Here is a 19560-nt window from a genome sequence, read left to right as displayed (position 1 = left end):
AGTATCCAGACCTTTGACAGGCAATTCACTATTGAATGTAGCTGTTTGCTCAGTATCTTGCCATGTAACAGCTGTTACTACTTAAGTCTATTTTTCTTGTGTTCGTGTCCATTTCAATGTCAAGTTAAACGCTTTCTTTATGCACTGGCCCCATAAATGTGCACTTTATATGAACAATTAATTAAATCGTTTTTTCAAAATTGTGCTCATTTTTGTGGCCTCAGAGGAAATGCAAAGGAAATCTGGCAGTGTTGGAGAAAAGTATTTTATTGAATTGATTTCTTTAATGATCATCTTTAAGTTATTAATCACTGACAAAATGAAGCATTTAACGCTAACAAATACAAAACTAATCCAATGAGTCAGTCTAAAAGATAATACAGAGAATGGATGATCTATATAGCAAAGACTTAAAATTGTTCATTTATTATATGTGGGCCAATAACATTGACTTTAATGTGGTGGTGGTGGTGGGGGGGGGGGGGGGGGTCACAATGCACAACTAAAACAAAAACATCCGTAGACATTTTTCTAATATTACAGTAAAATAAACAAACATCATATTATGCATTTTTATATACAACATCCAAAAAGTGACATGCTCTAATATCCCTGACACCCCCTGTGTCCACCACCTCCACGGTATCCGCCACCACTTCCTCCTCCTCTGCACCCTCCTCCACTTCCATCAAACCTGCCCATTTTAGGAGGACGTGGACCATCGCCAAAACTGATAAAGACAGAAAAACATGTAAACCAGCTGTATTTGGTATTCAAAACAGACATATTTCACTACTGAAAAAAGTCATATGCTGTACTATTACTCACTGAGTGGAGTAGATCATACTGTGCACAAATGTTGATAACCTACACCGAATAAACTAATCCAAAAATGCCACTACAAGTATGTATGGTATGTCATGTTTATCAGACTATGGCTGCGAGAGCTTTGGTCAAAAGTAGTGCACTATGTAGTGAAAAGGGTGCCATTTGGGATAGAACCTCGATATTTTCCACCTACCCTGAGCTGAGAGGTCAGTCGTGTTGATCTTACCGTAGATTGTTGACCATGAGGTTAAGCCCGGCTGCGGAGAGCTTGGCGATTTGGCGGATGATGTTGAGCAAACACTCGTTTTTGGGGTGCAGCTGTTTGATGTACTCAGGGTCTTTGATGACTTCCACAACAAGGGCCTCCATTCCAGCCCTCAATGCAGCCAGCCACGTCATGAGGTATCTTCAGTTTGATCCTGTAAATACAGATGGTGGTTTTATTTGCTTGACCCCACAATTTATGCTTAATCTAAAACCCTTTTTAGTATTCTAAGTAAATATGCAGGAAAAACCATGTTTCCACTATTGCACCACTTTAAAGATGGTAGCTACACTCACCAATCATCCAGCTCAATGATTTCTCCGTTTGATGTGATTTTCTTGGCGGCAAATAAGATCAGCTGGAGTGGGCTGACTAGTGTCATTCCTTTGGCGGAGATGGCTCGAGTCCGGATCTGGGGGAAATCAAAAGACGAGTGGTCATGAATTGTAGCAGTAGTGTTAACTGGTTGCGTGCAGTCAGACTGAATTGTACACCAATTTACAATCATAGATTGTCATCCAACACTGACAGGGTGTTAGCTCACATTTAAGCGTATAAATAACCGGTACACAACCTATAGCATAGTAAAACCTATGACACATCAGTATATTCATATTATGTAGACATTGATAACTTTTAATTTGAGATCATACCTTTTCGCTAAAGACAAAGAACAGTGATGGGTAGGTCATGTCCTGGCTGCTGAAGGGGCAGTTGACAGAGCATTTATGGATGAGGGCATTGCGCCCCGCAGTGGTGAGAATCTTCCTCTTCTCCTTGTGGTAGCACACGTTGGGATAGGAGCGGTATGTCAGGAGAGAGATGACCACGTCAAGGTTGTTGTCAGGTCCAACGTTGTTGAACATCTGTGTCATCAAGCACTCTTATAAAAAGACAAAAAAACAGTAAACTATTTCAGATGTGATTGTAAATGATGCCAATACAGCTACACAAATTGTGTTGTTCACATAGCACCCTATTCCCAATAAAGTGCACTACTTTTTCCCAGGACCCATAGGGCATTTGAGACTGACAATTTACCCTCATGGAAGACAGAGTTGATGAGGATCTCCTTCAGCTGCACTTTGGCCTCCCAGGTCATCCTCAGTGTGGACATGTTGAGCCTCTTGTGTTCACAGAATCTGGACTCCGCATCCTCACTCTCCATTCTACAATGAAGCTAACAAGCCTTTCTAACCTTCATTTTCCAGGTAGTGAGAGAGAATAGGAGTGTTTCATTCTAATCCATAAGAGGGGATTGGTTGTTTTCTAGATGTACATGTTGCATGTTTATATGAAGCCAGGACTCACCTCAGATCGTCCCAAGCCTGGAAGACTGACAGCAGTGCCACGTGGTCTGAGAAGCGGGTGCCAGCAAAGTTACGGTGCACGTAGCGCAAGCGCTTGCCATCATTGATGAAGGGCTCTGGGAAGCATGATGCTGCACACTGCATCTCCAACACTAGAAAGCAGAGCAGAGAACCAACTACTGAAACCATTTCTCATTGGAAACATAAAACAGTGTGTGTGTATAGCGATTTGTCAATATGGAATAGTATCTTAGGGAAGGATTTTACTAAATGCATGCATGACTTCTGATGCAGCACTCACTTGAATATGCAGCCCATAATCATCATCTTTCCCAGCCGTGGCTCGATTGGAAGCTTTGCAAGGATCCGACCAAGTGGAGTCAACTCGTCATGTGTGTCCAAGGCATCCAGTTCTAGTGGAAAAATATTGAAGAACCATAAATGCCAACACTATTCAAGGTTGTTGGTAATGCTTACAACAATGGGCCTCATTTAGAAATTGAGTAAAAAACTAAATCTATTAAAGCTAGAACCTCAATAGAAACAATAAAGCGGTTACCCCGCCTCTGTTGGAATAAAGCTGATGGATGGGCCTGGAGAAATGTAACCACTCAAATTCATAGAGCTATGGATGCATCCATGATGTCAACATTATAGTTTTATTCTGTAAGAATCAATGTGTTTAATATACATTCATTTATCAGTCTAAAAATGGATGTAGCAACTAAGGGTTCTAGCTTTAAGGTCAAAGCTAAAATACTAACCTTTCAGTGTGTGTTCTGCCTCGATAACTGCGTCCAGGGGAGGGGGCTCGATGGCCTTGGAAAGGAAATGGCCAATGGATCCTAGTCTCAGCAGCTTGATGCTCAGGGCTACCTCCTGGAGAGGAGTACGGAATATCTCAGGGGTCATATGGGTCTCCAGTCTGGAATGAAGAAAAGGGTAAGCACAAAGGCATAGGCATACATTCTTCACTTGTGTTTTTCAAATCAAACTCATAGTTTGACATACAAGTAAGGGTACAGAGTAAGAGTGAATAAACAGGGCACATATCTATAAAGCAGCTAAGAGTTGTAGTGCTGATCAGTTTAGCCTTTTATATCATAATTAATATGTTTACATGGAAGGGGGGACCTGATCCGAGATCAGCACTCCTACTCTGAGAGGCTTTTTGAATACAGGCCCAGACGTTTGGCATCTCTTCAATTCAATGAAGGTTGCGGTTCAGAGACGTACTTGTCAAAGCGTGCTCTGCTACACAGATAAAAGCAGAGGCCAGCCCAAACGCGGCCGGCCCGACCCATCCTCTGCTCCAGGTTGGTTTTGGAGCCCCAGACCATGGCGTAGTTGGTCATGTTGTTGTGAGACGTGAACAGCTTCACTTTCTGCCTAAGAGAAAACACACCATCATGGGCGGTCATTAGTAGGGTTGAAAATTTTGATGGTATTTTACAAACGTTCCATCCCGAGAATAAATCACTTTTCTCCCAGGTAAACCGGTATTTCCTACCAAAACTGGAGGTGTCATTCAAAAGTATTATAAAGCATATAAAATTGGCCTGGGTCTGGAGGTTGTTAGAGCTTTGATAGAAAATGTAACCCTGACACTAACTGAGCCCTACATTAAATACATTTAATGAGCCCAAGCTCAAAAAATACCAAATGATTGTGCCATTATCTGACACACACACACACACGCACGCTACTGCACATTACGCACGACAGACATTTTTTATCCCATAGACGTAGCTAACTACAGTGCATTCGGAAACTATTCAGACCCCTTCACTTTTTCCACATTTTGTTACAGCCGTATTCTAAAATGGATTAAATTGTATTTTTCCCTCATCAATCTTCACACAATACCCCTTAACGACAAAGCAAAAACAGTTTTTTTTCACACTTACATAAGTATTCAGACCCTTTACTCAGTACGTTGTTGAAGCCCCTTTGGCAGTGATTACAGACTCGAGTCTTCTTAGGTATGACGCTAAAAGCATTGCAAACCTTTATTTGGGGAGTTTATCCCATTCTTATCTTCAGATCCTCTCAAGCTGTCAGGTTGGATGGGGAGGTCTCTCCAGACATGTTTGATCGGGTTCAAGTCCGGGCTCTGACTGGGCCACTAAAGGACATTGAGAGACTTGTCCCAAAGCCACTCCTGCATTGTCTTGGCTGTGTGCTTAGCATCATTGTCCTGTTTGGAAGGTTGAATATTCGTCCCAGTTCGGCAAACTCCAATCTGGCTGTCGTGTGGCTTTTAGTGAGGAGTGGCTTCTGTCTGTCCACTCTAGCATAAAGGCCTGATTGGTGGAGTGCTGCAGAGATGGTTGTCCTTCTGGAATGTTCTCCCATCGGGTTCTTGGTCACCTCCCTGACCAAGGCCCTTCTCCCCCGATTGCTCAGTTTGGCAGTGTGGCCAGCTCTAGGAAGTCTTGGTGGTTCCAAACTTCTTCCATTTAAGAATAATGGAGGCCACTGTGTTCTTGGGGACCTTCAATGCTGCAGAATTTTTTGGGTACCCTTCCCCAGATCTATGCCTCGACACAATCCTGTCTCGGAGCTCCACGGACAATTCCTTCGACCTCATGGCTTGGTTTTTGCTCTGACATGCACTGTCAACTGTGGGACTTTATATAGACAGGTGTATGTCCAATCAATTGAATTTACCACAGGTGGACTCCAATCAAGTTGTAGAAATATCAAGGATGATCAATGGAAACAGGATGCACCTGAGCTCCATTTCAAGTTTCATAGTAAAGGGTCTCAATACTTATGTAAATAAGAGTCAGTTTTTTTTTGTTGCAATTTTTTCGCTTTGTCATTATGGAGTATTGTGTGTAGATTTAGGGAAAACATTTATTTAACCAATTTTAGAATAAGGCTGTAACGTAACATAACGTGGAAAAAGTCAATGGGTCTGAATACTTTCGGAAGGCACTGTATATGCTGTCTTGGGTAAATAACTGAAACTAGCTCCAGTAGGCTAATCCTTTTGAGTGGGAACTGTATTAGTGTAATGTATTATATGGACTGGAATGTGCACATCGTTCAAACCTTGATAAAGGAGGGAGAGAACATGTGATTCTGGTGCAGCACATGCGGCCTACCTAGTTAGGCTAGTAAATTTGATTTTCATTTTGAAATACAGTACCATTCAAAAGTTTATACACACCTACTCATACCAGGGTTTTTCTGAATTGTTTACATTATAGAATATGAAGACATCAAAACCATGAACTAACACATATGGAATAGTGTAGTAACCAAAAAATTGTGAAACAAATCAAAATATATTTGAGATTATTCAAAGTAGCCACCCTTTGCCTTGATGACAGCTTTGCACACTCTTGGGATTCTCTCAACCAGCTTAACAGGTGTGCTTTGTTCAAATTTAATTTGTGGAGTTTCTTTCCTTCTTAATGCGTTTGAGCCAATCAGTAGTGTTGTGACAAGGTTGGGGTGATATACAGAAGATATTTGGTAAAAGACCAAGTCCATATTATGGCAAGAATAGTTAAACTAAGCAAAGAGAAACGACAGTCCATCATTACTTTAAGACATGAAGGTCAGTCAATCCTGAAAATTTCAAGAACTTTTAAAGTTTCTTCAAGTGCAGTCGCAAAAACCATCAAGCGCTATGATTAAACTGGTTCTCATGAGGACTGCCACAGGAAAGGAAGACCCAGAGTTACCTCTGCTGCAGAGGATAAGTTCATTAGTTACCAGCCTCAGAAATTGCATCCCAAATAAATGGTTCACAGAGTTCAAGTAACAGACACATCTTAACATCAACTGTTCAGAGGAGACTGCGTGAATCAGGCCTTCATGGTCGAATTACTGCAAAGATACCACTACTAAAGGACACCAATAAGAAAAAGAGACTTGCTTGGGCCAAGAAACATGAGCATTGGACATTAGATCGGTGGAAATTTGTTCTTTGGTCTGATGAGTCCAAATTTGAGATTTTTGGCTCCAACCGCTGTGTCATTGTGAGACTCAGAGTAGGTGAATGGATGATCTCCGAATGTGTTGTTCCCGCTGTAATGCATGGAGGAGGTGTGACGGTGTGGGGGTGCTTTGCTGGTGACACTGCCTGTGGTTTACTTAGAATTCAAGGCACACTTAACCAGCATGGCTACTACAGCATTCTGCAGCTATACGCCATCCTATTTCGTTTGTACTTAGTGGGACTTTCATTTGTTTTTCAACAGGACAACAACCCAAAACACACCTCCACGCTGTGCAAGTGCTATTTGACCAAGGAGAGTGATGGAGTTGGACTGCAGCGTGAAGGAAAAGCAGCCAACAAGTGCTCAGCATATGTGGGAACTCCGTCAAGACTGTTAGAAAAGCATTCCTCATGAAGCTGGTTGAGAGAATGCCAAGAGTGTGCAAAGCTGTCATCAAGGCAAAGGGTGGCTACTTTGAAGAATCTAAAAACCTTTTTGTTACTACATGATTCCATATGTGTTATTTCATAGTTTTGATGTCTTCACTATTATTCTACAATGTAGAAAATAGTAGAGATAAAGAAAAACCCTTGGATGAGTAGGTGTGTCCAAAATGTATGTATGCATGTATGCATGTATACACACATACATACATAATCTAGAACAGGATTATCTATTTCGGATGCAATTTGAATTGAGTAAATAAAGCAAGACTGCGAGAGAGTGCTCACACGTGCACTGATTTAAAGCAACGATATTCAAGTTATTTATCCCGGGAAAGGGGAATGGTCTAGGGCAGGAAATTCCGGTAACCCGGTTCCCACCATTCAACCCTAGTCATTGGTAGCTACACTCCCATACAATACAATGAAAATGTATCTAATTAAAGCAGATCACAGAGTACAGTATATCAAGTGAGAAGCACTTACTTGCAAGAGTCGATGACATATACTACATCATTGATGGTAATACTTGTCTCTGCGATGTTTGTTGACAAGATCACCTGAAAAGGATCAAATATTCATAACATCAAAAATAAAGAACACATGAGCAACATTAAACACCAATACAGGAAAAACCCTAGGACGCCTGACTGACTGACCTTGGTGATGTTTTCAGGCACAGGCTCAAATAGCCTTCTTTGCTCCTCTCTGGGGATCTGAGAGTGGAGAGGCAGAATCAGGTACCGTTGACTTCCTGGGTGAAACCAAATTAATAACAAGTCAATATACTGTTATCATTACAATTAGGACCAACAGCATGTATATGGCAGAAACACGGGAGATTTGAGACTAAAATGACGATGCATTTGTTGATATCAATACAAATCCCTTGACCAATAGCATTTTTTATGGTAGAACAAGGGACTAGTAGTGAGAATACACACCAAAGTGTGGGTTCATCTCCAGGTGTTTCTGCATGGAGTAGATGAGGTTCCAGCCGGGCAGGAAGATAAGCACGGCCCCGGCCAGCTGGAGGGTCTCAATGTACTTCAGCAGGGCCTCCACCAGCCCAAAGGGAGTCTCCTTCTCATTCATCTGGGCCATGCAGCGCTTTGTCTCTGGGGTGTAATCTGGCCCACATATCACATTACAGTTGGCCCGTGACAAACAAGAGGAAGTCAAACATATACAAAGACAACACTTCCATTGAACAAGAAACTGTGGTTAAATGAAATGGTCATCTGTGCTCAATACGGAGGGCAAATTATTGTCCAATACCTCTTCATCTCCTCGTTCCTCATCCTTTCTCTTTCTATCATTCGGAGGAGGAATAAAATGAGTCATCTGAATACAATCTTCTTAAAAAGTACTTTGGAAAAGATTGAAACTTTGTTAGAAACACCTTAGACGTGTCCATTACAAGCCCATAAACTAGATGTTAGATTGATTTAAGAAAGTGTGCAAGCTCCATTTGACTGAGCTCTCCTACCTTGTACTAGGAATGTGCGGCCGAACACCTCGATGACGGGGAAGTTGAAATAGTACTCTCTGAACATGGTGGTTTCGATGGTGGCGGACATGAGGATGATGCGCACCTCTGGGTATGTCTGGACCACGTCCTTCAGCACCACCATGAGGAAGTCAGTCTGGGAAAAGTAAACAGTTACTCTATATATAGTACATCGAGGGCTGATTTCCCAGACACAGATCAAGTCTAGTCCTGGACTACAAAGAATTATCAATGTAGATTCTCCATTTAGTGAACTTTTTAGTCCAGGGCTAGGCTCAATCTGTATAAGGGGAAACTACCCCTAAGGATTCTGATTTTGGGGATCATCAGCTATACGCACATTGAGGTCTCTCTCGTGGATTTCACCCACAATCACATGGTTGATCCCACGAATACCTGTTTCCAGCTTCCGCAGTAACACACCTAGATATAGAGCAATATAGATCAATTTACGCTACACAGTGCCTTCGGAAAGTATTCAGACTTCCCTTTTTGCACACTTTGTTAAACTACAGCCTTATTCCAAAATGGATTAAAATCAAAACTCAGCAATCTACACACAATGCCCCATAATGACAAACCAAAAACAGGTTTTTAGAAATGTTAGCAAATTTATATAAAAAAAACAAAACAGAAATACCTTATTTACATAAGAATTCAGACCCTTTGCTATGAGACTCGAAATTGAGCTCAGGTGCATCCTGTTTCCATTGATCATCCTTGAGATGTTTCTTCAACTTCATTGGAGTCCACCTGTAGCAAATTACATTGATTGGACATGATTTGGAAAGGCACAACTGTCTATATAAGGGCCCACTTGACAGTGCACGTCAGAGCAAAAACCAAGCCATGAGGTTGAAGGAAAAGTCCGTAGAGCTTCGAGACAGGATTGTATCGAGGCACAGATCTGAGGAATGGTCTGCAGCATTGAAGGTCTCCAAGAACACAGTGGCCTCCATCATTGTTAAATGGAAAACATTTGGAACCACTAAGACTCTTCCTAGAGCTGTCCGCCCGGCCAAACTGAGCAATCGGGGGAGAAGGGCCTTGGTCAGGGAGGTGACCAAGAACCTGATGCTCACTCTGACAGAGCTCTAGAGTTCCTTTGTGGAGATGGAAGAACCTTTCAGAAGGACAACCATCTCGGCAGCACTCCAGCAATCAGGCCTTTATGGTAGAGTGGCCAGACAGAAGCCACTGCTCAGTAAAAGGCACATGACTGCCCACTTGGAGTTTGCCAAAAGGCACCTACAGACTCAGAACATGAGAAACAAGATTATCTCTGATGAAACGAAGATTGAACTCCTTGGCCTGAACGCGAAGCGTCACGTCTAGAGGTCGACCGATTAAATCGGAATGGCCGATTAATTAGGGCCGATTTACAGTTTTCATAACAATCGAAAATCGGTATTTTTGGAGACCGATTTGGCCGATTTTTTATATATTTTTTTACACACCTTTATTTAATCTTTATTTAGCTAGGCAAGTCAGTTAAGAACACATTCTTATTTCAATGACGCCCTAGGAACGGTGGGTTAACTGCCTTGTTCAGGGGCAGAACAACAGATTTTTACCTTGTCAGCTCGGGGATTCAATCTTGCAACCTTACAGTTAACTAGTCCAACGCTCTAACCACCTGCCTCTCATTGCACTCCACGAGGAGCCTGCCTGTTACGCGAATGCAGTAAGCCAAGGTAAGTTACTAGCTAGCATTAAACTTATCTTATAAAAAACAATCAACCAATCATAATCACTAGTTATAACTACACATGGTTGATGATGTTACTAGTTTATCTAGCGTGTCCTGCGTTGCATATAACCGATGCGGTGCGTATTGACGAAAAAGGACTGTCCTTGCTCCAACGTGTACCTAACCATAAACATCAATGCCTTTCTTAAAATCAATACACAGAAGTATATATTTTTAAACCTGCATATTTAGCTAAAAGAAATCCAGGTTAGCAGGCAATATTAACCAGGTGAAATTGTTTCACTTCTCTTGCGTTCATTGCACGCAGTCAGGGTATATGCAACAGTTTGGGCTGCCTAATTTGCCAGAATTATACGTAATTATGACATAACATTGAAGGTTGTGCAATGTAACAGGAATATTTAGACTTATGGATGCCACCCGTTAGATAAAATACGGAACGGTTACGTATTTCACTGAAAACAAGACGTTTAGTTGCTGGCATGGGGCCATGGAAGGATGGATTCAAAGCGGACACTCTACCCACAGCTCTTACCGACATCCTCTCCTCTCTTGTAGGAAACACGCTCTGCAACAGACACTGCACTGATACGCCGGGGCTTAGGAAGAAGGGAAGGAGGACACTGATAAAGCAGTCAGTCATTCAGCCATCTGCACTTTTACATTCTATGTATATTCATGTCACAGACCATGTCCTGGACCTGAGTTTCTGTTTGTAATGTCTTTTAACGTTTACACACTGCCAAACAACATTTCCTAAGGAGACAAAGTCATTATCTTATCACAAACAAGGAAGTCCAGGCATATTTAATTTTGAATCTTACCTGGGTTACAATAATGTTACAGTCGGACGCCCTCCCACTCTTGATGAACAGATCCAGGATGTACTGGGGAACCTGGGTGGTTTTGCCACAGCCAGTCGCCCCTCGAATGATCACCACTGAGTTACCCTGAACAGCAGATATGATCTCTCTCTCAAAATTCTTCACTGGAAGCCCATCTCGCTGACCTAGGAGACAAGTTTTTGCATGTCAGTCAGACATAACAGACCACCATTTAACACTAAATCAAGATAATAGCAAGTAAGTCAAGGCAAGAACACCTTCTGTTTTGCTTTGATCTTGTTCCAATTGACAGGTCAGCTCATGTTGGAGGTCAGCGCTGATTTGCTCTGGGGTGCACTAGAGGGAAATGGGAATGATACTTTTAGATGGGATGGCAGGTCCACCATGACAAAATAGACTGCTTTACTTTAGAGAAAGTAAGGACACATTATGAAGAGAATAACCACAGAAAATACAGATATATTGTTGGATTTCTTTTAGTAAACGTACAGCAAGAAACAAGTCTGTCTCACAAATGCTAGTGGGCCCTCTTCAATATTGCTGCTGGTCCAGGGGTTCCAGTTGACTTGCGGAGGGGACCAGGGCACTACCCCGGCCAAGCTCTGTCTCTGGGAGGGCTCAAACAGAGCCATCTTCCCTTGGACTAGGGACACACAGTTGGCTTTTTTAGCACGTCCGGTGAACAGGTCAGGGTTCCATAGCCGCAGGCAGAACAGTTGAAACTGGAGCAGCAGCAAGGCCAGGTGGACTGGGGACAGCAAGGAGTCATCATGCCAGGTAGTCCTGACGCATGGTCCTAGGGCTCAGGTCCTCTGAGAGAGAGAAAGAAAGAGAGAAGGAGAGAATTAGAGAGAGCATACTTAAATTCACACAGGACAAGTCCTCCAGATATAACAAACTGACCCTAGCCCCCCGACACATTAACTACTGCAGCATAAATACTGGAGACTGAGACAGGAGGGGTCAGGAGACACTGTGGCCCCATCCGATGATACCCCCAGACAGGGCCAAACAGGAAGGATATAACCCCACCCACTTTGCCAAAGCACAGCCCCCACACCACTAGAGGGAAATCTTCAACCACCAACTTACCATCCTGAGACAAGGCTGAGTATAGCCCACAAAGATCTCCGCCACGGCACAAACCAAGGGGTTTCTGATTCTTCTCCTTCTGGAAAAACTGGTTCATACGGGCTTTGGCATTCTCTAAAATCCAGTTGCCATGGAGTCCTGCATTCAGATCTACCTCCTCAGACTCCAGAGTCTTGAACGGGAAAATAAACATGTCAAAGGTTAAAATACAACATGTGTGAAGACCATGACTTACTACAAATGCATTGCCTATTAAATATATTTCAGCATAAACATAGCTAATGATAGACAAACCACAACACTTTATAAATATTGTGAATTGACAGGTCCTACCGCCTGTGCCTCTTGCTCATCTCTCTTTGAGTAGTAGTCCTTCAGATTGGCCCCACGATCCCACGGAGCATTGCTGTTTCCAGCACCTCCAGAATAATTGCCTCCACCATCACCTCCCGAATATCCCAAACCAGTGACACCTGGGACTGGTCCAGAAGGTGCATTTGCTGAAGCAACAGTTAAACATCAAGATAAGTTATGACACCATATAAAGAGAGTTCACAAAACAGACTATACAGGCATTTGGTGAAGTCAGCAAGTAGCCTAGTGGTTAGAGCGTTGGGCCAGTAACCGAAAGGTTGCTAGATCGAATCCCAGAGCTGACAAGGTAAAAATCTGTCGTTCTGCCCCTGAACAAGGCAGTTAACTCACTGTTCCTAGGCCATCATTGTAAATAACAATGTGTTCTTAACTGACTCGCCTAGTTAAATAAAACAATACCTTGCTCAGCTTTCACAACCAGGTGAGGTGGGGCAGGTCCACTTGGAGGAAGTCGTTGCCTTTATCACCCCCTGCTCCCCCACTGAAGTCAGGTACACTTACCTATAAATATGAAAAGTAGTTTTAATACGTTATCACCACACGTGCATGTTTTATTTTGAATGATAAAAAAGCATTAGGTGTAATATGTTAATAGCTGACCCCAAGGGCTTGGACTTCAGCTGCATTCATTTCTCCATCTCGGACAAGATAATTGACTAAGTCTCTGGCAGCATTTGCCTGGGCATCCTTCTTATTGGTGGAGTTTCCCATTCCCAATCCCTCAATACGAACCTTGGAAGAGGAACATAGGTCAAAATATGAATGTTATTTACCAGATCATTGCTGATGCAGACACATTTTAAAGAATACAACTGACCTCACACAGAAACTTCTGCCGGTTTTTGTTTCCAGCCCGTCGAATGTCATAGCTGGGTGTAAGTTTCTTCTTCCCACACCAAGCATACAGGAAGTTCTTGATGTCTGCCATGGCGGATTTGTGGATATCTGTTGGAGCAGGGTTAATTGGCCGTGACTGACCTACAAATAATAATGAGTTATTTATTGTTCTATGTAAATCAGTCAGTCGGCAGTAGCCTGCAATGTCGAACACTGACTTTATCAAATCTTGTCTATTATATTGACCGCTCTAATAATGGAAATATGTGTTCTCAAATATGGAAGGCAGACGAGAGAGGGACACGAGATCAGGTGGGACCATTCTAGCCAGTGAGAGTGCAGATAAACGTGTGAATGGGCACATTGATGAAAGCACCAGAAAATCCAAGCTCAGGATGCTATTTTAGCTAGCTAGTTGACTAACAATATCACCGATGTGGGGACTCCGTTAACGTGTATTCATTTATTCGACGCAGGCTAAATCAAAATGCATGTATAGATAGTTAGGTCAGACCAAAAAAACTTTCTTCAAACGAGCCGGCTAGCAAAAACAAACCATTCAGACGGCAGACATGTCATGAGCACGAACTGGGGCCAGAGAGGAAGAGGAGATAATCGTTGTCTGGGGCGCATACGTGGCTAGGACTACTGGAGACAGCCAGCCAAAGCCCCTGGCAGTAGGACCACATAATTAGTCATTAGGATCTCTATAGGCAGACCGATGACTAGTTGCCAGACTCAAAATCCCAGGCCTAGAGCAATGTGGGTAGCAACCAATGCTGTGGCAATCAGTCGGTCTAGGCTTAAATCTACCACATTTGATCGGTCATTGAGGCCTTCCAATCAAGCTGACAAGTATTTTTGTTGTACCCTGTTCTACTAACTAGTTCATTAATCAAGTCACATTTTACAAAGTAACAATAACAAAATCTTTATTAAGTGGATTTATGTAACGACTCCACAAATATGCAGAGTTTGACTTGGACTGAAATAGGTGCCGGTAATCATTTTGGGTGCAAGGAATATTTTAGGTGCAGAAGCTCAAGCAGTAGCACAAGCACTGCCCAAGTCGAGCACTGCAAATATGCATGTGCTTCAGCAGTAGTTGAATTACAAACCATATTAAAGTCACGAATGCAAAACATCCACAATGTTACAGGCAGTTTTTATTCTCAACAACGTTCAACAACTGACAGATAAGCTATCATTGACATTCACCAGTTCATAGATTTTTGTGCAACAAAAAAGTGTGTGCCTAGGGGAGGTTGGATGGGTGAGAACAGAAAACAAACTCTTAATAAACAGTAGTTATTGACATGAAATAGAAAATTGTACAAAGTCAGGAGGGCTGTCATGTTGAAAATCTTCTCTTGGGATCTTGAAGGCGTGCCAGTAGAAGGTACAGAAATAAATAACATTTGCTATTCTGTGGCAAGGTGGGAGTGAGCAGACACTTTTTTTGAAGATCCAGTAGGCCATAAGAACCTGAACTCAAAGGCCTATGGTTTCAGCTAACAATGGGCAAGCAGCAGTCCCAATATACTCAAAATCAGCCAATCAAAACCAATGCAACCCCTAGTTTAAGACCACAAAAACAAGTTAAAAATATTTTTTTTAAAGTAGGGTTAGAAAAACAGTGCATAAAATGTTTTTTGGTTTATTTTGCTATCATGACTATGTTTTTAGAGCTATAACTGCTCACTATGTGCTTATTTATTGAAACAAACCCCTTTGATATGTACATCTCAATATATCATCTCTTAATTAGAGAATACTTCAAATCTATTTAAAACTGCATTTGTCTGCATATGGGAATGTCATTTATAAAACAACAATTCGCTATTTCATGACAACAGTTGATCCTCTTGTTCACGTCTTCAAAAGACATGTCTTTCAGTATCATCTCTGTACACAACGAATACAAGATACAAGCTATTTACATTAATATCTAGACATTCTTTGTAGAGCCACAGGTAATTGGTCTGTGTGCATGGAGAGAGTGTGACCATAACACCATCTCACACTTGCCGACTAAATCAGCAGCTGCTGTTTTTGAACTCTCCGTTCTCAGTGATCGACAGTTTTGTGGGGTTGGTTGGCGAGAGGCCGTTGCGCAGGTTCTGCATGCTATAGCGCTCCTTCACCTGTGTCAGGGCACTCATCAGCCGAGAGTTGGCTGCATCCAGGGAGCTTATCCTCTTCTCCTGAAAAGAGAAAGAGAGAAGGGAAAGAGGGAGGGAGTGAGAAAGAGAGGAAAACATTCACTTTACATTGGAGAATGAATTAGCAGGATAAGCTAAAGGATGATTACTACTCTGTAGATGGTGAAATTCAAATATCACAAGCAAAGTCTGAAATATACCTCACTGAAATAGTTTTTGTTTAGCAGCCAAAATTATAGATAAAACAAACTCATATCCAAGCATTGCATCATGTTTGTTTTTAAAACGAAAACATATTTTTTATATATACAGTACCATTCAAAAGATTGGACACACCTACCCATTCCAGGTTTTTTATTTTAATTTTATTTTTTTACTATTTTCTACATTGTAGAATAATAGTGAAAACAAACTATGAACACATATGGAATCAAGTAGTAATCAAAAAACTGTTAAACAAATACAAATATTTTATGAGATTCTTCAAAGTAGCCACTCTTGGCCTTGATGCCAGCTTTGCACACTCTTTGCATTCTCTCAACCAGCTTTCTATCATCATGTTAAATGTGCAACCAGAGGGAAAAGAACTCTGGACCACCTTTACTCCACACACAGAGACGCATAAAAAGCTCTCCCTCGCCCTCCATTTGGCAAATCTGACCATAATTCCATCCTCCTGATTCCTGCTTACAAGCAAAAATTAAAGCAGGAAGCACCAGTGACTAGATCACTAAAAAAAGTGGTCAGATGAACCAGATGCTAAGTTACAGGACTGTTTTGCTAGCACAGACTGGAATATGTTCCGAGATTCCTCCAATGGCATTGAGGAGTACACCACATCTGTCATTGGCTTCATCAATAAGTGCATCGATGATGTCGTCTCCACAGTGACCGTACATACATACCCCAACCAGAAGCCATGGATTACAGGCAGCATCCACACTGAGCTAAAGGCTAGAGCTGCCGCTTTCAAGGAGTGGGACTCTAACCCGGAAGCTTATAACAAATCCCGCTTTGCCCTCCGACAAAGCATCAATACAGGACTAAGATAGAGCTGTACTACACCGGCTCCGATGCTCGTCGGATGTGGCAGGGCTTGCAAACCATTACAGACGACAAAGGGAAGCACAGCCGGGAGCTGCCCAGTGACACGAGCCTACCAGACGAGCTGAACTACTTCTATGCTCGTTTCGAGGCAAATAACACTGAACCATGCATGAAAGCACCAGATGTACAGGAAGATTGTGTGATCACGCTCTCCGCAGCCAATGTGAGTAAGACCTTTAGACAGGTCAACATTCACAAGGCCAAAGGGCCAGACGGATTACCAGGACGTGTCATGTGAGCATGCTCTGACCAACTGGCAAGTGTCTTAACTGACATTTTCAACCTTTCCTTGTCTGAGTCTGTAATACATTTCCAGCATGTCAACAATTCTTTATCTTGGTTCTTCTGAGATCTCTTTTGTTCGAGGCATGGTTCCCATCAGGCAATGCTTCTTGTGAATAGCAAACACAAATTTTGAGAGTGTTTTTTCTAGGGCAGGGCAGCTCTAACCAACATCTCCAATCTTGTCTCAATGATTGTACTCCTGGTTAGCTAACTCCTGACTCCAATTAGCTTTTGGAGAAGTCATTAGCCTAGGGGTTCACATATATTTTCCAACCTACACTGTGAATATTTAAATGATGTATTCAATATAGACAAGAAAAATACAATCACTTGTGTTATTAGGTTAAAAACACTGTCTATTGTTGTGACTTAGATGAAGATCAGATCAAATTTGATGACCAATTTATTCAGGTAATTCCAAAGGATTCGCATACTTTCTCTTGCCACTGTATGTGGGAACTCCTTCAAGACCGTTGGAAAAGCATTCCTCATGAAGCTGGTTGAGAGAATGCTAAGCGTGTGCAAAGCTGCCATCAATGCAAAGGGTGGCTACTTTGAACAATCTAAAATATATTTTGAATTGTTTAACAATTTTTTGGTTACTACATGATTCCATGTGTGTTATTTCATAGTTTCTATGTCTTCACTATTATTCTACAATGTAGAAAATAGTAAAAATAAAGAAAAACCCTTGAATGAGTAGGTGTCCAAACTTTTGACTAGTACTGTATCTATCCATTCACAAGGCCTACATGTCAATAGTGGCATGGCTTTCAACTGAAAACAATTGTACATTTATATTGTGTAAACACATTATTTGTATTCAACTATCATTTCATTGTTTTACTGAAATCCCAATTCTATGCCTAACCCTTGGACTGAACTATCCTCTACACTATGTATTTGATTGTTCTCCCCAATGACCACCACTGTGATGCCATCCCAGATGGAGGAAAACTGATTCAGTTTGCTCTCCTTGAAATCAGCAACAAAATAAAGTTGTGTCACCAGCCATGGGCAACCTCATCTAGCCAGGTCATGGCACTGTTCCTGCAGAACTGAGTGAGAGGAGGGAAAGGGAAATGGGTTTTTGGAGTGACAGTAGCTAAATTAGGAAGGCAGGGTGAAAAGCAGCCAAAGCTATCATCTGCTAAGAGCGCAACTCACAACACACATTCCTGGAGAAACAGAAATGTTGAACATCAATGTAGCTGCTTAATATTTACAGCCCTAATTCCATCTCGTGACAGACATTCTCATACTATAATATTGTTGATTATTAGCTATGAGCTCCACTTTGTGTCTGAGATGATATTGACATCGGACATGGAGGAACATTAAGTGTAGCAGCAGGGGCGTACTCAAACTGCAAAAGTAATGAAAATGTATTAGATGATGTTTTATATTTACATAGTGACTGAGGAGGAAATCCAAAAGCAATGCCAAACAACAACAGCCAAACATCCTCTAGTCTGCACACGAATAAGGACTTTTTGGCAGGGAGGGCAGGAATGGGTGTCAAGTGTGGTTGCGCTCATACAAGGCTTGCCGGCATTTTCCAAAACCTGAGGACTGACTGGTTTACTTGCCTGCTTGGATTACCTCTGTTGCTTTATTGACCTGGAATTCAGTGGAACATAGTGATAGTGAGCACGTCAACAGGTTCTCTGCTCCAATACAGAGTACAAGAACTCAATCCCCCTCCAAAGCTTGAAAGGTGTTGTTTGGATGGGATTATAGAATTAACTGCATGTCAAGTCTATACTTTTACATTTAGTGTCAATTATATCACCCCTGACCAAAAGATAACATTGTAAAGAAAGTAGACATTTTTAAAAGTCAAAGCATTTCAAATATATATTTTGATGGAGCAATAATAGTTAACATTGATCCTATTTTTTTCTCCCCTTTCCCTGCTTGGTATTGAAGATCTGTTGACGTAAAGTATGACCTTCTCAAAGAGTGTTCAGAGGCAACGAGCTGATAAACAGGCGCTGTTAAAAGCCCAAAAAGCGAGAGCAAATGTTATGTGCCTCTAGTGAGACTATCTATGGCATTTCCAGGTTGCTCTGAAAAGCTGTCAAGGATATAAGACAATGGTAAGCAACCCCAAATGTAAGACTGAATGAATCGGTTTCCATGGAGAGTAGAATATTCATTCATAAGGGGATGGTCTGAGTATTGGATTTATTCAAGCCCTACACAGAGTACAGACAAAATATGTGTAGCGTTTTCTGTTACTATACCTGTGCATCAATGATCTTCTGCTTGGCATCTATGACAGCCTGCATCTCTGCATGGTCTCTCTTCAGCTCCTCCTCAACAGCAATTAACCTGTGAGTGACAGAGCATTGCCATCTCAGACGCATACAAACCAAAAGGGGAGATCATAGGCTGCACCTCAAATGGTAGACCCTGGTCAAAGGCAGTGCACTATACAGTGCATTTGGAAAGTATTTAGTCCCCTTCCCCTTTTCCACATTTTGTTACTTTACAACCTTATTCTAAAATTGATTAAATAGTTTTTCCCCCTCATCAATCTACACACAATAACCCATAATGGCAGAGCAAAACCAGGGTTTTAGAAATTTTTGCAAATATATCAATAAACCCCCCTCCCGGAAATAACACATTTACATAACTATTCAGACCCTTTACTTAGTACTTTGTTGACGCACCTTTGGCAGCAATTACAGCCTCTAGTCTTCCTGGTTATGACGCTACAAGCTTGGCACACATGTATTTGGGGAGTTTCTCCCATTCTTCTCTGCAGATCCCCTCAAGCTCTGTCAGGTCGGATGGGGAGTGTCGCTGCACAGCTATTTTCAGGTATCTCC

General features: G+C 41.9%; 2 protein-coding genes and 1 pseudogene across 6 annotated transcripts in view; all 3 read right to left on the bottom strand.

Moving 5' to 3' along the window:
* Positions 1-496: 496 nt before the first annotated feature.
* LOC129813486 (ATP-dependent RNA helicase A protein-like) lies at positions 497-8433 on the bottom strand (annotated as a pseudogene).
* Positions 8434-8610: 177 nt separating this feature from the next.
* LOC129813485 (ATP-dependent RNA helicase A protein-like) lies at positions 8611-13275 on the bottom strand. The gene is made up of 8 exons (XM_055865790.1): positions 13150-13275; positions 12933-13064; positions 12800-12833; positions 12291-12457; positions 11820-12129; positions 10845-11029; positions 10556-10619; positions 8611-8732 (listed from the first exon to the last, which is right to left on the bottom strand). Exons 1-8 carry the CDS (start codon positions 13258-13260, stop codon positions 8611-8613), a joined length of 1125 nt encoding a protein of 374 aa, XP_055721765.1. The 5' UTR covers positions 13261-13275.
* A 1040-nt stretch (positions 13276-14315) lies between these two features.
* The window catches only part of LOC129814125 (ras GTPase-activating protein nGAP-like), an 88048-nt gene continuing 82803 nt past the window's right edge, over positions 14316-19560 (bottom strand). For 4 of the 5 annotated variants that reach the window (XM_055866952.1, XM_055866948.1, XM_055866949.1 and 1 more), the window contains 2 exons: positions 18970-19057; positions 14316-15373 (listed from right to left, as the gene is read on the bottom strand). In XM_055866952.1, the coding sequence (XP_055722927.1) occupies positions 15206-15373; positions 18970-19057 (256 nt within the window). In that variant the 3' untranslated portion in view covers positions 14316-15205. Of the gene's footprint in view, positions 15374-18312; positions 18344-18969; positions 19058-19560 lie in introns of all 5 variants that reach the window. The other variant, XM_055866951.1, reaches the window with a different exon arrangement.

Source organism: Salvelinus fontinalis, chromosome 17 (genome assembly GCF_029448725.1).
Source record: "Salvelinus fontinalis isolate EN_2023a chromosome 17, ASM2944872v1, whole genome shotgun sequence".
NCBI lineage: Eukaryota > Metazoa > Chordata > Actinopteri > Salmoniformes > Salmonidae > Salvelinus > Salvelinus fontinalis.
Note: the sequence above shows the minus strand (reverse complement) of the source record. Positions and strands in the feature narration are given on the sequence as shown.

Bases quoted from the DNA above. Each gene is read 5' to 3' on its own strand.
- LOC129813485 (XM_055865790.1), bottom strand. From the start codon at position 13,260: ATGGCAGACATCAAGAACTTCCTGTATGCTTGGTGTGGGAAGAAGAAA. The intron at 13,065-13,149 runs GTCAGTTGTATT...TCCTCTTCCAAG, and splicing joins GGCAGAAGTTTCTGTGTGAG to GTTCGTATTGAGGGATTGGG. The intron at 12,834-12,932 runs GTCAGCTATTAA...TCATATTTATAG, and splicing joins CTGAAGTCCAAGCCCTTGGG to GTAAGTGTACCTGACTTCAG.